Source organism: Triticum dicoccoides, chromosome 1B (assembly GCF_002162155.2).
Source record: "Triticum dicoccoides isolate Atlit2015 ecotype Zavitan chromosome 1B, WEW_v2.0, whole genome shotgun sequence".
Classification (NCBI taxonomy): Eukaryota; Viridiplantae; Streptophyta; class Magnoliopsida; order Poales; family Poaceae; genus Triticum; species Triticum dicoccoides.
The window spans coordinates 625,500,736-625,518,176 of NC_041381.1; the positions used below are offsets into that span (position 1 = coordinate 625,500,736).

A 17,441-nucleotide genomic window follows, 5' to 3' on the forward strand; every position below is an offset into this window, starting at 1 on the left:
TCTGAGCACCAAGCAGTGTGTGCCTTCAAGGAAGGCGTTAAATATCGAGAGCTGGTCCTGAAGTTCGGTCGGACTGGAGATATGTCTCTGACTCGGATGATGGAAATAGCCACTCGGTATGCTAACGGAGAAGAAGAGGATCGACTCCGCAGTGGAAAGAGTAAACCAGTCGGCCAGGATGCCGGTGGAGGCAATTCCAATCGGAAACAGAAACGTAAGGCTGAACCTGCAGCGCCTGGTGAAACTGCGATAGTAGTTCAAGGAAAGTTTAAAGGAAAACCTAAGGGGCCCTGGACCCCTAAGAAGGTAAAAGATCAAGCGGGAAATGATGTGTTGGATTTACCATGTCACATTCATACGAAGAAGGATGAAGAGGGTAATCTGATTTATCCTAAGCACACCACTCGGCAATGTCGACTCCTGATCCAGCAATTCCGAGAGAAACAGTCCAGTGAAAAGGAAAACGAGTCGGACAAGGACAAGGACAAAGAGGAAGATGATGGTTATCCTAAGGTCAATTCCACCCTGGTGAGTTTTGCTGATGTTGAGAGCAAAGTCGATTGAAAGTTATCAACAGAGAAGTAAATATGGTTGCTCCGGCAATGACGACATACCTGAAATGGAAACAAACAGCCATCACATTCGACCAGTCTGATTACCCGGCGCGTATAGCCACTCTTGGGAGGAAAGCGTTGGTAGTCGACCTAGTTGTTGAAGGCACTCGACTGACCCAAGTGCTAATGGATGGTGGTAGCAGCCTGAATATCCTTTATGCTGAAACCTTAAAAGGGATGGGCATTCCGATGTCCAAGCTTAGCGAAAGCAATATGAGTTTTCATGGCGTTATCCTTGGAAAGAAAGCCAAATCACTCGGCCAGATCGCCCTTGATGTAGTTTTCGATGATTCCAAGAATTACCGCAAAGAAAAGCTGACATTTAAAGTAGTGGATTTTCAGAGTGCTTATCTGTTGGAAATATGCCCTAGAGGCAATAATAAATTAGTTATAATTATATTTCCTTGTTCATGATAATCGTTTATCATCCATGCTATAATTGTATTGATAGGAAACTCAGATACATGTGTGGATACATAGACAACACTATGTCCCTAGTAAGCCTCTAGCTGACTAGCTCGTTGATCAATAGATGGTTACGGTTTCCTGACCATGGACATTGGATGTCGTTGATAACGGGATCACATCATTAGGAGAATGATGTGATGGACAAGACCCCAATCCTAAGCCTAGCACAAAGATCGTAGTTCGTATGCTAAAGCTTTTCTAATGTCAAGTATCATTTCCTTAGACCATGAGATTGTGCAACTCCCGGATACCGTAGGAATGCTTTGGGTGTACCAAACGTCACAACGTAACTGGGTGACTATAAAGGTGCACTACAAGTATCTCCGAAAGTGTCTGTTGGGTTGGCACGAATCGAGACTGGGATTTGTCACTCCGTGTAAATGGAGAGGTATCTCTGGGCCCACTCGGTAGGACATTATCATAATGTGCACAATGTGATCAAGGGGTTGATCACGGGATGATGTGTTACGGAACGAGTAAAGAGACTTGCCGGTAACGAGATTGAACAAGGTATCGATATACCGACGATCGAATCTCGGGCAAGTACAATACCGCTAGACAAAGGGAATTGTATACGGGATCGTTTGAGTCCTTGACATCATGGTTCATCCGATGAGATCATCGTGGAACATGTGGGAGCCAACATGGGTATCCAGATCCCGCTGTTGGTTATTGACCGGAGAACGTCTCGGTCATGTCTACACGGTTCCCGAACTCGTAGGGTCTACACACTTAAGGTTCAATGACGCTAGGGTTATAAAGGAAGTTTGTATGTGGTTACTGAATGTTGTTCGGAGTCTCGGATGAGATCCCGGATGTCACGAGGAGTTCCAGAATGGTCCAGAGGTAAAGATTTATATATGGGAAGTCATGTTTTGGTCACCGGAAAAGTTTCGGGTTTTATCGGTAACGTACCGGGACCACCGGGAGGGTCCCGGGGGTCCACCAAGTGGGGCCACCGGCCCCGGAGGGCTGCATGGGCCAAGTGTGGGAGGGGACCAGCCCCAGGTGGGCTGGTGCGCCCCCCACAAGGGCCCAAGGCGCCTAGGGTTTGGGGAGGGGGCGCCCCACCTTGCTTGGGGGGCAAGTTTCCCCCTCTCCACCCCTTGGCCGCCCCCCTAGATGGGATCTAGGGCTGGCCGCCGCCCCCTAGGGGTGGAAACCTAGGTGGGGGCGCAGCCCCCTCTCCCCCTATATATAGTGGAGGCATAGGAGCAGCCCAACACATGAGTTTCTTCTCCTGTTGGCGCAGCCCTACCTCTCTTTCTCCTCATATCTCGCGGTGCTTGGCGAAGCCCTGCTGGACTACCACGCTCCTCCATCACCACCATGCCGTTGTGCTGCTGCTGGCTGGAGTCTTCCTCAACCTCTCCCTCTCCCCTTGCTGGATCAAGGCATGGGAGACATCACCGGGCTGTACGTGTGTTGAACGCGGAGGTGCCGTCCGTTCGGCACTAGGATCTCCGGTGATTTGGATCACGACGAGTACGACTCCTTCAACCCCGTTCTCTTGAACGCTTCTGCTTGGCGATCTACAAGGGTATGTAGATGCACTCTCCTTCCCCTCGTTGCTGGTTTCTCCATAGATAGATCTTGGTGACACGTAGGAAAATTTTGAATTTCTGCTACGTTCCCCAACAGTGGCATCATGAGCTAGGTCTATTGCGTAGATTCTTTGCATGAGTAGAACACAAAGTAGTTGTGGGCGTTGATGTTGTTCAATATGCTTACCGTTACTACTCCAATTTTGTTTCGACGGTATTGTGGGATGAAGCGGCCGGGACCGACCTTACACGTACTCTTACGTGAGACAGGTTCCACCGACTGACATGCACTTGGTGCATAAGGTGGCTAGCGGGCGCCAGTCTCTCCCACTTTAGTCGGAACGGATTCGATGAAAAGGGTCCTTATGAAGGGTAAATAGCAATTGGCATATCACGTTGTGGTTTTGCGTAGGTAAGAAATGTTCTTGCTAGAAACCCATAGCAGCCACGTAAAACATGCAAACAACAATTAGAGGACGTCTAACTTGTTTTTGCAGGGTATGCTATGTGATGTGATATGGCCAAGAAGAATGTGATGAATGATATGTGATGTATGAGATTGATCATGTTCTTATAATAGGAATCACGACTTGCATGTCGATGAGTATGACAACCGGCAGGAGCCATAGGAGTTGTCTTTATTTATTGTATGACCTGCGTGTCATTGAACAACGCCATGTAATTACTTTACTTTATTGCTAACCGGTAGCCATAGTAGTAGAAGTAATAGTTGGCGAGACAACTTCATGAAGACACGATGATGGAGATCATGATGATGGAGATCATGGTGTCATGCTGGTGACGATGATGATCATGGAGCCCCGAAGATGGAGATCAAAAGGAGCAAAATGATATTGGCCATATCATGTCACTTTTTGATTGCATGTGATGTTTATCATGTTTATGCATCTTATTTGCTTAGAACGACGGTAGTAAATAAGATGATCCCTCATCAAAATTTCAAGAAAAGTGTTCCCCCTAACTGTGCACCGTTGCGAAAGTTTGTCGTTTCGAAGCACCACGTGATGGTCGGGTGTGATAGATTCTTACGTTCACATACAACGGGTGTAAGCCAGATTTACACACGCGAAACACTTAGGTTGACTTGACGAGCCTAGCATGTACAGACATGGCCTCGGAACACAAGAGATCGAAAGGTCGAGCATGAGTCATATGGTGGATACGATCAACATGAAGATGTTCACCGATGATGACTAGTCCGTCTCACGTGATGATCGGACACGGCCTAGTTGACTCGGATCATGTAATCACTTAGATGACTAGAGGGATGTCTATCTGAGTGGGAGTTCATGAGATGAACTTAATTATCCTGAACATAGTCAAAAGATCTTTGCAAATTATGTCGTAAGCTCGCGCTTTAGTTCCACTGTTTAGATATGTTCCTAGAGAAAATATAGTTGAAAGTTGATAGTAGAGATTATGCGGACAGTAGAAAGCTTATGTCCTTAATGCACCGCTTAGTGTGCTGAACCCCAATCGTCGTCTGTGGATGTTAAGAACATCGGACATACATGTTTTGATAACTACATGATAGTTCAGTTAAAAGGTTTAGAGTTGAGGCACCAAAGACGTTTTTCGAAACGTCACGGAACATATGAGATGTTTCGAGGGCTGAAATTGGGATTTCAGCCTCGTGCCCACGTCAAGAGGTATAAGACCTCCGACGATTTTCTTAGCCTGCAAACTAAGGGAGAAAAGCTCAATCGTTGAGCTTGTGCTCAGATTGTCTGAGTGCAACAATCACTTGAATCGAGTGGGAGTTGATCTTCCAGATGAGATAGTGATGTTTCTCCAAAGTCATTGCCACCAAGCTGCTAGAGCTTCGTGATGAACTATAACATATCAGGGATAGATATGATGATCCTTGAGGTATTCGCGATGTTTGACACCGTGAAAGTAGAAATCAAGAAGGAGCATCAATTGTTGATGGTTGGTGAAACCACTGGTTTCAAGAAGGGCAAGGGCAAGAAGGGATACTTCATGAAACGGCAAATCAGCTGCTGCTCTATTGAAGAAACCCAAGGTTGAACCCAAACCCGAGACTCAGTGCTTCTGTAATAAAGGGAACAGCCACTGGAGCAGAATTACCCTAGATACTTGGTAGATGAGAAGGCTGGCAAGGTCGATAGAAGTATATTGGATATACATTATGTTAATGTGTACTTTACTAGTTCTCCTAGTAGCACTAGGGTATTAGATACCGGTTCGGTTGCTAAGTGTTAGTAACTCGAAATAAAAGCTACGGAATAAACGGAGACTAGCTAAAGGTGAGCTGACGATATGTGTTGGAAGTGTTTCCAAGGTTGATGTGATCAAGCATCGCACGCTCCCTCTACCATCGAGATTGGTGTTAAACCTAAATAATTGTTATTTGGTGTTTGCGTTGAGCATAGACATGATTGGATTATTTCTATCGCAATACGGTTATTCATTTAAGGAGAATAATGGTTACTCTATTTATTTGAATAATACCTTCAGTGGTCTTGCACCTAAAATGAATGGTTTATTGAATCTCGATCGTAGTGATACACATGTTCATGCCAAAAGATATAAGATAGTAATGATAGTACCACTTACTTGTGGCACTGCCATATAAGTCATATTGGTATAAAACGCATGAAGAAGCTCCATGTTGATGGATCTTTTGACTCACTCATTTTTTGAAAAGTTTGAGACATGCGAACCATGTCTATTGGTGTATACGCATGAAGAAACTCCATGCAGATGGACCGTTTGGACTCACTTGATTTTGTATCACTTGAGACATGCAAATCATACCACATGGGCAAGATGACTGAAAAGACTCGTTTTCAGTAAGATGGAACAAGATAGCAACTTGTTGGAAGTAACACATTTTGATGTGTGCAGTCCAATGAGTGCTGAGGCATGCAGTGAATATCGTCATGTTTTACTTCACAGATGATTTAAGTAGGTACTGTATATTTACTTGATGAAACACAAGTCTGAATTATTGAATGGTTCAAGTAATTTCAGAGTGAAGTTGAAGGTCATTGTGACAAGAGGATAAAATGTCTATGATATGATCATAGAGATGAGTATCGAGTTACGAGCTTTGGCACACAATTAAGACATTGTGGAAATTGTTTCACAATTAATACTGCCTGGAACACCATAGTGTGATGGTGTGTCTGAACATCATAGTTGCACCCTATTGGATATGGTGCGTACCATGATATCTCTTATCGAATTACCACTATCGTTCATGGGTTAGGCATTAGAGACAAGCGCACTCACTTTAATAGGGCACCACGTAATTCCGTTGAGACAACACCGAACTATGGTTTGGAGAAACCTAAGTTGTTGTTTCTTAAAAGTTTGGGGCTGCGACGCTTATGTGAAAAACTTTCAGGTTGATAAGCTCGAACCCAAAGCGGATAAAATGCATCTTCATAGGACACCCAAAACAGTTGGGTATACCTCCTAATTCAGATCCGAAAGCAATAGGGATTGTTTCTTGAATCGGGTCCTTTCTCGAGGAAAGGTTAGTCTCGAGAATTGAGTGGGAGGATGGTGGAGACTTGATGAGGTTATTGAACCATCACTTCAACTAGTGTATAGCAGGGCACAGGACGTTGTTCCCGTGACGCCTACACCAATTGAAGTAGAAGCTTATGATAGTGATCATGAAGTTTCGGATCAAGTCACTATCGTACCTCGTAGGGTGACAAGGATGTGTACTACTTCAGAGTGGTACGCAATCCTGTCTTAGAGGTCATGTTGCTAGACAACAATGAACCTATGAGCTATGGAGAAGCGATGGTGGGCCCGGATTCCGACGAATGGCTCGAGGCCATAAAATCCGAGAAAGGATCCATGACTTTGGAAGAACTACTTGATGGTCGTAAGGCTATTGGGTACAGATGGATTTTAGAAGAAGACAGACAATGATGGTAAGTATCACCATTAAGAAAGCTCGACTTGTCGTTAAGATGTTTTCCGCCAAGTTCAAGGTGTTGACTACGATGAGACTTTCTCACTCGTAGCGATGCTAAGAATCTGTTGGGATTATATTAGCAATTACTACATGATTTATGAAATCTTGCAGATAGGATGTCAAAACATTGTTTCCTCGACGTTATACTTGAGGAAAGGTTGTATGTGATACAACCATAAGGTTTTGTCAATCCTGAAAGACGCTAATAAGTATGCAAAGCTCCAGCAATCCTTCTTAGGACTGGAGTAAGCATCTCGGAGTTGGAATGTACGCTTTGATGAGATGATCAAAGATTTTGGGTTTATACAAAGTTCATGAGAAACTTGTATTTCCAAAGAAGTGAGTGGGAGCACTATAGAATTTCTGATGAGTATATGTTGTTGACATATTGATGATCAGAAATGATGTAGAATTTTTGTAAAGCATATAGGGTTATTTGAAAAGTGTTTTTCAATGGAAAACGTGGATTAGGCTACTTGAACAATAAGCATCAAGATCTATAAGATAGATCAAAATGCTTAATAATACTTTCAAATGAGCACATACCTTAACATGATCTTGAAGGTGTTCAAGATGGATCAGTCAAAGAAGGAGTTCTTGCCTGAGTTGTAAGGTATGAAGTTAAGAGTTAAAGCTCGACCACGGCAGAAGAGAGACAAAGGACGAAGGCCGTCCCCTACGCTTCAGACGTAGGCTCTATAGTATGCTATGCTGTGTACCGCACCGGAAGTGTGCCTTTCCATGAGTCAGTCAAGGGGTACAAGAATGATCTAGGAACGGATCATTGGACAGCGGTCAAAATTATCCTTAGAGGAATAAGGAAATGTTTCTCGATTATGGAGGTGATAAAGAGTTTGGCATAAAGGGTTACGTCGATGCAAGCTTTAACACCTATCCGAATGACTCTGAGTAGCAAACTGGATATGTATAGTGGAGCAACCATTTGGAATAACTCCAAGTGGAGTGTGGAAGCAGCATTTACATTATGACATAGAGAATTGCGAAGTACATACGGATCTGAAAGTTGCAGACCCGTTGACTAAAACCTCTCTCACAAGCAAAACATGATCAAACCCCAGAACTCATTGAGTCTTAATCACATGGTGATGTGAACTAGTTTAATGACACTAGTAAACTCTTTGGATGTTGGTCACATGGCGATGTGACGCGTGAGTGTTAATCACATGACGATGTGAGCTAGATTATTGACTCTAGTGCAAGTGGGAGACTGTTGGAAATATGCCCTAGAGGCAATAATAAATTAGTTATTATTATATTTCCTTGTTCATGATAATCGTTTATTATCCATGCTATAATTGTATTGATAGGAAACTCAGATACATGTGTGGATACATAGACAACACTATGTCCCTAGTAAGCCTCTAGCTGACTAGCTCGTTGATCAATAGATGGTTACGGTTTCCTGACCATGGACATTGGATGTCATTGATAACGGGATCACATCATTAGGAGAATAATGTGATGGACAAGACCCCAATCCTAAGCCTAGCACAAAGATCGTAGTTCGTATGCTAAAGCTTTTCTAATGTCAAGTATCATTTCCTTAGACCATGAGATTGTGCAACTCCCGGATACCGTAGGAATGCTTTGGGTGTACCAAACGTCACAACGTAACTGGGTGACTATAAAGGTGCACTACAGGTATCTCCGAAAGTGTCTGTTGGGTTGGCACGAATCAAGACTGGGATTTGTCACTCCGTGTAAACGGAGAGGTATCTCTGGGCCCACTCGGTAGGACATCATCATAATGTGCACAATGTGATCAAGGGGTTGATCACGGGATGATGTGTTACGGAACGAGTAAAGAGACTTGCCGGTAACGAGATTGAACAAGGTATCGATATACCGACGATCGAATCTCGGGCAAGTACAATACCGCTAGACAAAGGGAATTGTATACGGGATCGTTTGAGTCCTTGACATCGTGGTTCATCCGATGAGATCATCGTGGAACATGTGGGAGCCAACATGGGTATCCAGATCCCACTGTTGGTTATTGACCGGAGAACGTCTCGGTCATGTCTGCACGGGTCTACACACTTAAGGTTCGATGACGCTAGGGTTATAAAGGAAGTTTGTATGTGGTTACTGAATGTTGTTCGGAGTCCCAGATGAGATCCCGGACGTCACGAGGAGTTCCGGAATGGTCCAGAGGTAAAGATTTATATATGGGAAGTCCTGCTTTGGTCACCGGAAAAGTTTCGGGTTTTATCGGTAACGTACCGGGACCACCGGGAGGGTCCCGGGGGTCCACCAAGTGGGGCCACTGGCCCCGGAGGGCTGCATGGACCAAGTGTGGGAGGGGACCAGACCCAGGTGGGCTGGTGCGCCCCCCCACAAGGGCCCAAGGCGCCTAGGGTTTGGGGAGGGGGCGCCCCACCTTGCTTGGGGGGCAAGTTTCCCCCTCTCCACCCCTTGGCCACCCCCTAGATGGGATCTAGGGCTGGCCGCCGCCCCCTAGGGGTGGAAACCTAGGTGGGGGCGCAGCCCCCTCTCCCCCTATATATAGTGGAGGCATAGGAGCAGCCCAACACATGAGTTTCTTCTCCTGTTGGCGCAGCCCTACCTCTCTTTCTCCTCATATCTCGCGGTGCTTGGCGAAGCCCTGCTGGACTACCACGCTCCTCCATCACCACCACGCCGTTGTGCTACTGCTGGATGGAGTCTTCCTCAACCTCTCCCTCTCTCCTTACTGGATCAAGGCATGGGAGACGTCACCGGGCTGTACGTGTGTTGAACGCGGAGGTGACGTCCGTTCGGCACTAGGATCTCCGGTGATTTGGATCACGACGAGTACGACTCCTTCAACCCCGTTCTCTTGAACGCTTCCGCTTAGCGATCTACAAGGGTATGTAGATGCACTCTCCTTCCCCTCGTTGCTGGTTTCTCCATAGATAGATCTTGGTGACACGTAGGAAAATTTTGAATTTCTGCTACGTTCCCCAACATTATCATGCTATTCTGGGTAGGCCTGCTTATGCATATTTTATGGCTCGGCCGTGTTACGTGTACCTCAAGCTGAAGATGCGTGGCCCCAGAGGAGTGATCACAATCATTGGCAATCGGCAGAAGGCAGAGGAATGCTTCCAAAAGGGTTCTAAAATTGCCGATGCACAAATGGCAGCAGTTGAATTCCAAGAGTATCAGAAAAATGCAGATCCGAGTGATTTGTTGCGAGCCAAGAAGCCTGCCACAGATTTTGCATTTCTGTCGTCTGGAAAACAAATCCGATTCATATTCACTCGACTGATCCCAATGCTGCACCGACTCATATCTCAACAACACTCGACAGCAAATAGGAAGAAGCGCTCATCCAGTTCCTCCATGAGAACTGAGACATCTTTGCATGGAAACCTTCTGACATGCCAGGTGTACCCAGGGGACTGGCTGAGCACCATTTGCAAGTCGATCCAAAGGAAAAACCTGTCAAAAAGCATCTTCGACGGTCCGTCGTGCAGAAGAGAAGAGCAATTGGCGAGGAAGTGGCTCGGCTCCTAGCACCGGAGTTCATCTGAGAGATCTACCACTCTGAGTGGCTTGCCAATGTGGTCATGGTCCCTAAGAAGGACGATTCACTTCGTACGTGCATCGATTTCAAGCATATCAATCGGGCCTGCTCGAAAGATGATTTCCCTCTCCCCCGCGTCGATCAGATTGCCGACTCGACCGTGGGGTGTGAGCGCTTGTCTTTTCTAGACGCATATTCCGGGTATCATCAGAGCCGATTGTATGGACCCGATGAAATAAAAACGGCTTTTAGCACCCCATTCGGGTGCTTTTGCTATATCACCATGCCATTTGGTCTCAAAAATGCTGATGCCACATTCATGAGGATGATTCAGAAGTGCCTGCTCACTCAAATCAGTCGAAATGTGGAAGCATATATGGATGACATTATGGTCAAGTCGCGTAAGAGTTCCGACCTGCTGACCGACCTCGCAGAAACCTTTGCCAACCTAAGAAGGTATGATATCAAGCTTAATCCATCGAAGTGCACAGTCGGAGTCCCAGGTGGAAAGTTACTCGGTTTCCTCGTTTCCGAACGGGGGATCAACGCGAACCCAGAGAAAGTCGGTGCCATCCTCCGAATGAAACGCCCTGTGCGTGTGCATGACGTTCAGAAGCTTACTGGTTGTTTGGCCGCCTTGAGTCGATTCATTTCTCGTCTCGGTGAAAAGGCCTTACCTCTTTACCGACTGATGAAGAAATCTGATAAATTTGAGTGGACAGATGAAGCTGACGCAGCGTTTGCAGAGCTCAAAGCCCTCCTTTCCACCCAGCCGGTGGTTGCTGCACCAACCAGCAAAGAGCCTTTACTGCTTCATATTGCAGCCATTGGACAAGTTGTCAGTACAGTACTCACGGTCGAGCGGGGGGAAGAAGGAAAATCCTATAAAGTTCAGCGCCCAGTGTATTATCTTTCTGAAGTTTTGACTCCATCCAAGCAGAGATATCCGCATTATCAGAAGGTTGTTTATGGAATCTACATGACCATGAAGAAGGTTGCACACTATTTCTTTGATCACTCCATTACAGTCGTCAGCAATGCACCATTATCTGAAATTCTGAACAACAGAGATGCAACTGGTCGAGTGGCAAAATGGGCGATTGAACTCCTTCCATTGGATATCAAGTTTGAGACAAAGAAAGCTATCAAGTCCCAAGCAATTGCAGATTTCCTTGGCGAGTGGATTGACCAACAACTGCCGACTCGGGTTCACTCGGAGCATTGGACCATGTTCTTCGATGGCTCCAAGATGCTGAATGGTTCCGGTGCTGGGGTGGTATTGGTATCCCCCCGTGGTGACAAGCTCAGCTATGTTCTCCAGCTTCATTTTGATTCCTCCAACAATGAAGCTGAATACGAAGCACTTTTATACGGGTTGCGTATGGCCATTTCACTCGGCGTCCGTCGCCTCATGGTCTATGGTGACTCAGATTTGGTGGTTAATCAAGTAATGAAAGAGTGGGATGTCAGGAGCCCGGCTATGACTGGTTATTGCAACGCAGTAAGAAAGTTGGAAAAGAAGTTTGAGGGGTTGGAGCTTCACCATATACACCGATTGAAAAATCAAGTTGTTGATGACTTGGTAAAGATAGGATCCAAGAGAGAGAACATTCCCAGCAATGTGTTTTTGGAACATATTCATGCACCTTTAGTTCAGGAAGATCCTTTCACTGAAGAGCCCCCACAGCCTAAGAGTGCCACAGATCCGACTGGAGTCGAGGTCCTAGCCGTGGTCAACTTGATCATAAAGGTTTTGGTCGTCACTCCCGGCTGGACAGTGCCATACATTGCATACATTCTTAGGAAAGAACTTCCAGAGGATGAAGAAGAGGATCGACAGATCGTCCGACGATCCAAAGCCTTTACTGTGATAAGGGGACAATTGTTCAGTGAAAGTGTAACTGGAGTCAGCCAGAAATGCATCACGCCAGAAGAAGGCCGAATGATCCTCAATGATATTCACTCGGGGACCTGTGGTCACCATGCATCCTCTCGGACCATCGTGGCCAAAGCATACCGAGCCGGATTTTACTGGGCACATGCCAACGAGATGGCGAAAGAAATAGTAGACAAATGTGAAGGCTGTCAGTTTTACTCCAACATGTCCCATAAACCCGCGTCAGCTCTGAAGACTATTCCACTCGTCTGGCCTTTTGCTGTTTGGGGATTAGATATGGTTGGACCTCTGAGGACTGGCAGGAGTGGCTTTACCCATGTGCTCATAGCAGTCGACAAGTTCACGAAATGGATTGAAGCCAAGCCCATCAAAAACCTTGAAGCAAGTACAGTTGTTAGTTTCATCAGAGAATTAACATTTATATATGGTGTTCCGCACAGCATCATCACTGATAATGGGTCGAACTTCGATTCTGACGAGTTCAGAGCCTTTTGTGCTTCCCAAGGCACTAAGGTTGACTATGCTTCAGTCGCCCATCCTCAATCGAATGGGCAAGCTGAAAGAGCAAATGGATTGATTCTCAAAGGACTGAAACCCCGATTGATGCGTGACCTCAAGCATGCAGCAGGCGCCTGGGTCGATAAACTTCCATCAGTACTTTGGGGATTGAGGACAACTCCTAATCAGACGACTGGCCGAACTCCATTATTCTTAGTCTATGGAGCTGAAGCTGTACTTCCGAGTGACTTGCTTCACAATGCACCCCGAGTCGAACTTTTCTCAAAACATTAGCTAGAGATGCTTTAGGATAGCTAGAGATGCTTTAGGATAGTAAAATTCTCTGTAGCCTTTTAGGGATTAGCTAGAGATGCTTTAGGATAGTAAAATTTGGCGTGTTTCCCCATTTTATTGGTTCAAGGGTAGATATAACTTTTTTTCCTCTCCTTCATTCTCGAGAAATAAATTAGGAGTAAGATTTCACTAATGTCGTGGAGTCAAAATCCATAGTTATTATAGGTTTTGTTTTTAAAAAAACTTCCAATCTATCAATCTTCAATCATGGCAGTACAAAGAACAACAGAGATAATAAAAATTACAATTATGTCTGAGGACCACCAAGCGACGATTACAAGCACTAGAGTGAGCCGAAGGCGCACCGCCGTCATCGCCCTTCCGTTATCGCAGTCGGGCAAATCTTGTTGTAGTAGACAGTTGGAAAGTTGTCATGCTAAGGCCCCAGGACCAGCGCACTAGAGTAGCAACCATCATCGCTGAAGAAAGTCGTAGATCAGAACGATCAAACATGTAAACATCCAAAGACAAATAAAGACCGGATGCAAACAGATCCACCGAAGACCAGCACTGACTGAATCCCGTGAGATCCGACAGAGACATACCTCCGCAAGTCCTCCGACGATGCTATACTCACCATCAGGATGGGTATAGAACGTGGAAGACATTATTCCTGCTAAGGCACATTGCCACCGCTACACAGCCCCAACCAAGACATTGAACCTAACAAGAAGAGAATGGGGTCCCTCCTGTCGGCGGGGGGCCAAGATCCTCCGCACCTCCATGGTTTAGAGGCCGTCGGAGATGGGGTGGACCGGCGGCGGCGCCGAGTGCAGAAGAGCTTTTCTTGTAGAGGAGGAAAGAGATTTGTTGTGGGACCAGTTGATCATAGTTATTATAGATGTGGTAAATGGATCTAGCCTATGAAGATTGGCTTTGTCGAATCAAACCCTGATCAGCTTATTATTTACACAAATTCAAATAACAACATAATTGACATAAGATACATTCATCATGCCCCTCAACACTACTCACTACTCAGTGATCAACAACTATTGTAGCGCCGCGATGTCCCCAAACCCATCCCAGGGCGTCGTCGTCGGTGCCATCCTCTCGCCGCTACCGTAGCACGACGCCACGGCGGCCCCCTGAAACCCGGCACCGCCACAAGCGTTGCTTGGCGACGAGAAGAGGCCGCACACGTCGGAAGAAACCCCATGGAAGAAGTCGCGGTACTCGTACGACCCTTCCCCCGCCGGCAGCTCCCCGACGCGATCCGCGCACCCTCCCGTCTGCGGTGAATCCGGGTCGTTCCTCTCCACGAGCTGCTTGAACATGGTCGACTTGAGCAGCAGGCTGAGCGCCGTGGAGGAGGACGACGAGGAGCTCCTCCTCCTCAGGCCGCCACCGAGCGCCGCCGCGCTGTGGTCGAGGATGAAAGGGCTGCCCGGGGACGCCCCCGCCGTCGTGGGAGGGAGCATGACGTGGGCCTCGGCCGGGAGGAAGCGCTCGTGCTCCACGGGGCTGGGAGGAAGCTGCGTGTGCATGCCGGCGAGGAGGTGGTCGGCGAGCACCGCCGGGCCGGCGACCGGGGGCTTGAGCCACGTGATGTAGGACCTGAGGTCGAAGTTGGTGACGGCGTTGACGCCCTTGTACTCGATCGCCGCGATGTCGTAGGCGCGCGCCGCCTCCTCCTGCGTGCCGTAGGTGCCGAGGTAGAGGTACTTGTTCCCGAAGACGCGCCCGATCCTCGCCTCCCATCTTCCGTTTTGGTGGTGCCTGGCCACCCCTCGGTACTTGGACACGCCCCTGGAGAAGCCGCTGCTCTTCCTGGAAGAATCAGGTTGGAAATTCCAGAGTTAACTGGGTGCACGTAAGAGGAGATTAGTAGAAACATATGGCAGGGGTTTGGAGTTAACATGTGCCACCTCCTTAGCGACGCGAGGTACTCCTCCTTGGTGAGCGTCTCCATGATCTTGAGCTCCTTGTCATAGTCCATGACCGGGAAATTTGTGTAGGTGGTGGCGCCCCAGTACTTGAGAGCAGCGAGGTCGTAGGCCCTCGCCGCTGCCTCCTCCTCGTCGTATGCTCCAAGATACACTGTTGCAGATCAAGCACTAGGAGGTCACTTTCCAGCGTTAATCAGCTGATATGTGTACATTTCTATTGTGGCAAGCAGGTACAGTGGACATGCAGTGGCATGGCAACAGAGTAGAGTAGAGTACGTACCCTGCTTGCCCTTCTTCCTCTGCGTGGGGTTCCACGAGTTCTTGTCCCACAGGTGCGCCTCGTACCGGCCCGTCCACCGATGCCTGCATCCATGCATCGATCACAGGGTCAGTTACCATCACAACATCAAATCAATCGAGGCATGTAGTACTGTATATGCAAACATTATTGGAGCTGATCTTTGAATATAAGTAGACACGCTGACCTGCTCACTCCACGGAACCTGGAGCTCCGCTTGACGGCGACACCGGGCAGGGACGCCTTGCCGATGCCGCCGCCGACCGGCCCGAGCGTCGGCTCCCTCCTCCTCCTCCTGACCACGACCTCGCCGCCGCCCCCGCCGACCACCGCGGGCTGCCCGGCGTAGCTCTCGATCTCGCTCTTGACCATCAGGATGCTGTCCATGGCTATCTCTGCCCCTCTCTCCAACAGATGTGAATGCGATCGATCGAACCAAGGAAACCCAACGAACGTAGGCCGAGGACGTAGGGCAATGCTGCAGTTGTGCTTGTGTGAGGGCCAGGTGAGGAGACGAGCTGCTGCGTGCAGGTGTCCGCGGGCGGGCGCGCTTATATGCTGGCGACAGATCTTGTCCGGAGCGGCAGCTAGCGAAGAGAAGAAGACAAGGCGTTTGATGGTTCCGTGGCTCCCGCGTCTGTCTTTACTATGCGGATTTTGTTCGGGAACATCGATTTTAACCGAATGCAGCCACGGATCCTCTGTCCGGTGGCGGAACTCGACCGAGTGTCCCAGTGCGCGCGCGCAACTGCTGCATGAGTATTATACTTACGTACGTGACCGGAGAGCATATGTTTGCGTGGCGAACTAGGGAGCGCTCGGAGGAACAGAGCGTTGTGTTCGCACGAGCCCGGACCAAAACGGGCTTGGACGCTTGCTTGGGACGAGAGCACGAGACGAAATAGCGGCAGGCCAGCTGAGAAACCCGTGCTCCGCCCTTGTCCGTGCTCTGCTCGCGGAGTAGGTGACATGTCTCGTGCGCTTCACCTGCGAAAGAGACGATCCTTCATTTTCTTTCGGGTAAAAACGTACTCTCGGCTTCTCAACAACCAGCACTGCGACTGCGAGAGCTTGGGGTGTTCGTCGCGGCCCGATCGACCGTGACGTCGGCCGTGGCGCCGACGCACTGACGGTGACAGGGACCGGCCGGGCGCGCGCTCTCGGGTTGCCCGCGCCGTACGAGCACGTCCGTGTCGTGCCACGCACCGTCCGGCCCAGCAGGGAAGAGCACAGTAATCTTCACTACTAGTACTACGCATTAGTAAAAACACAGGGTGAGCTTAAAAAAAAGTAAAGACACAGGGTCTGTGATGATGTTTTGGCAAGGGCGGGACATCTCGAATAACCAGTTCTCGGTTAGTAGGGCTCTATTGCAAAATGTACAACAACGGGATGGTGGCGCGCTTGGCTAGCGCTTAGGTTAGTGATCATGAGGTCGAGAGTTCGATCCTCTATCACCCCTTACCTGCACAAAGTCGTGATGAAAAATGCTCAGTGACAACTTGGGTCGTCACATGCATCTTATCTGCAGATGATACGAGCAAATCTGAACTTTGTAACTCTTCTTTTTCCTTTTTCCCGTGCTCTGTCACCTAGACTAGCTGAACAACAGAGCGAGCGGTTGGTGAAAAAATCAGAGGAATAACAGAAAATTGGCTTCGCCCGGGTTCGAACCGGAGACCTTCAGAGTGTTAGACTGACGTGATAACCAACTACACCGCGAAACCGTTGTGAGCAGTACGCCTCTCGCGTTTATTTATAGCGACTATATTGGTGTTACGTGGTATGAACTTCGCATGGAGGATTATAAATTCACGAAAAAGAAAACAAGAGACAGTAGACTAGCTGACACGCCAGGAGACGAAATTTTCTTTGCACAAAGCACCCTGTCATCGGGCAAGAGAAGACACAACCCGAGGGACATACAAAACAAATGTAGCACTTCCCTTGTCAATTATGTGAACGAGCAGACCGGAGCATGCATCCTGATGCTATTCTGGAGGTGTTGGCACCTTGCAGGCTCGATCTCTTGATTTCCATGCCTTGTGCTCTCTTTATGCAGTCACCCGTAATTCCTGGCAGCTCTCTTGATATTGAAAGTTGAACTTGATCTATTTTTGTTCAAAATAGTACTGCTTTTATCATGTTTGAGCTGTGCATTTCGTTTGTTTTGTTTAGATTTGGCTCTTGTAACATCACCGAGGGATGGCATGAATCTCGTAAGCTATGAATATGTTGCATGCCAGGGATTAAAAAATGGAGTTCTGATATTGAGTGAGGTAAGTAATCTGCCATGATGACTAATAATATTGATTGATTCCAAATCTAGACTGGAAGGATATTCATATGTGTGTATCTGTATTTTCTTTTACAC

At 47.7% G+C, this 17,441-nt stretch overlaps 1 protein-coding gene and 1 non-coding gene across 2 annotated transcripts; both read right to left on the reverse strand.

Moving 5' to 3' along the window:
* Positions 1–13,872: 13,872 nt before the first annotated feature.
* On the reverse strand, positions 13,873–15,454 carry LOC119310493 (AP2-like ethylene-responsive transcription factor At1g79700). The gene is made up of 4 exons (XM_037586234.1): positions 15,255–15,454; positions 15,050–15,132; positions 14,749–14,920; positions 13,873–14,650 (listed from the first exon to the last, which is right to left on the reverse strand). The coding sequence occupies exons 1-4, from the start codon at positions 15,452–15,454 to the stop codon at positions 13,873–13,875; spliced, it is 1,233 nt and encodes a 410-aa protein (XP_037442131.1).
* Positions 15,455–16,720: 1,266 nt separating this feature from the next.
* TRNAV-AAC lies at positions 16,721–16,794 on the reverse strand. Its single transcript has one exon. It is a non-coding gene; the product is annotated as a tRNA-Val (tRNA).
* Between the last annotated feature and the right edge of the window lie 647 nt (positions 16,795–17,441).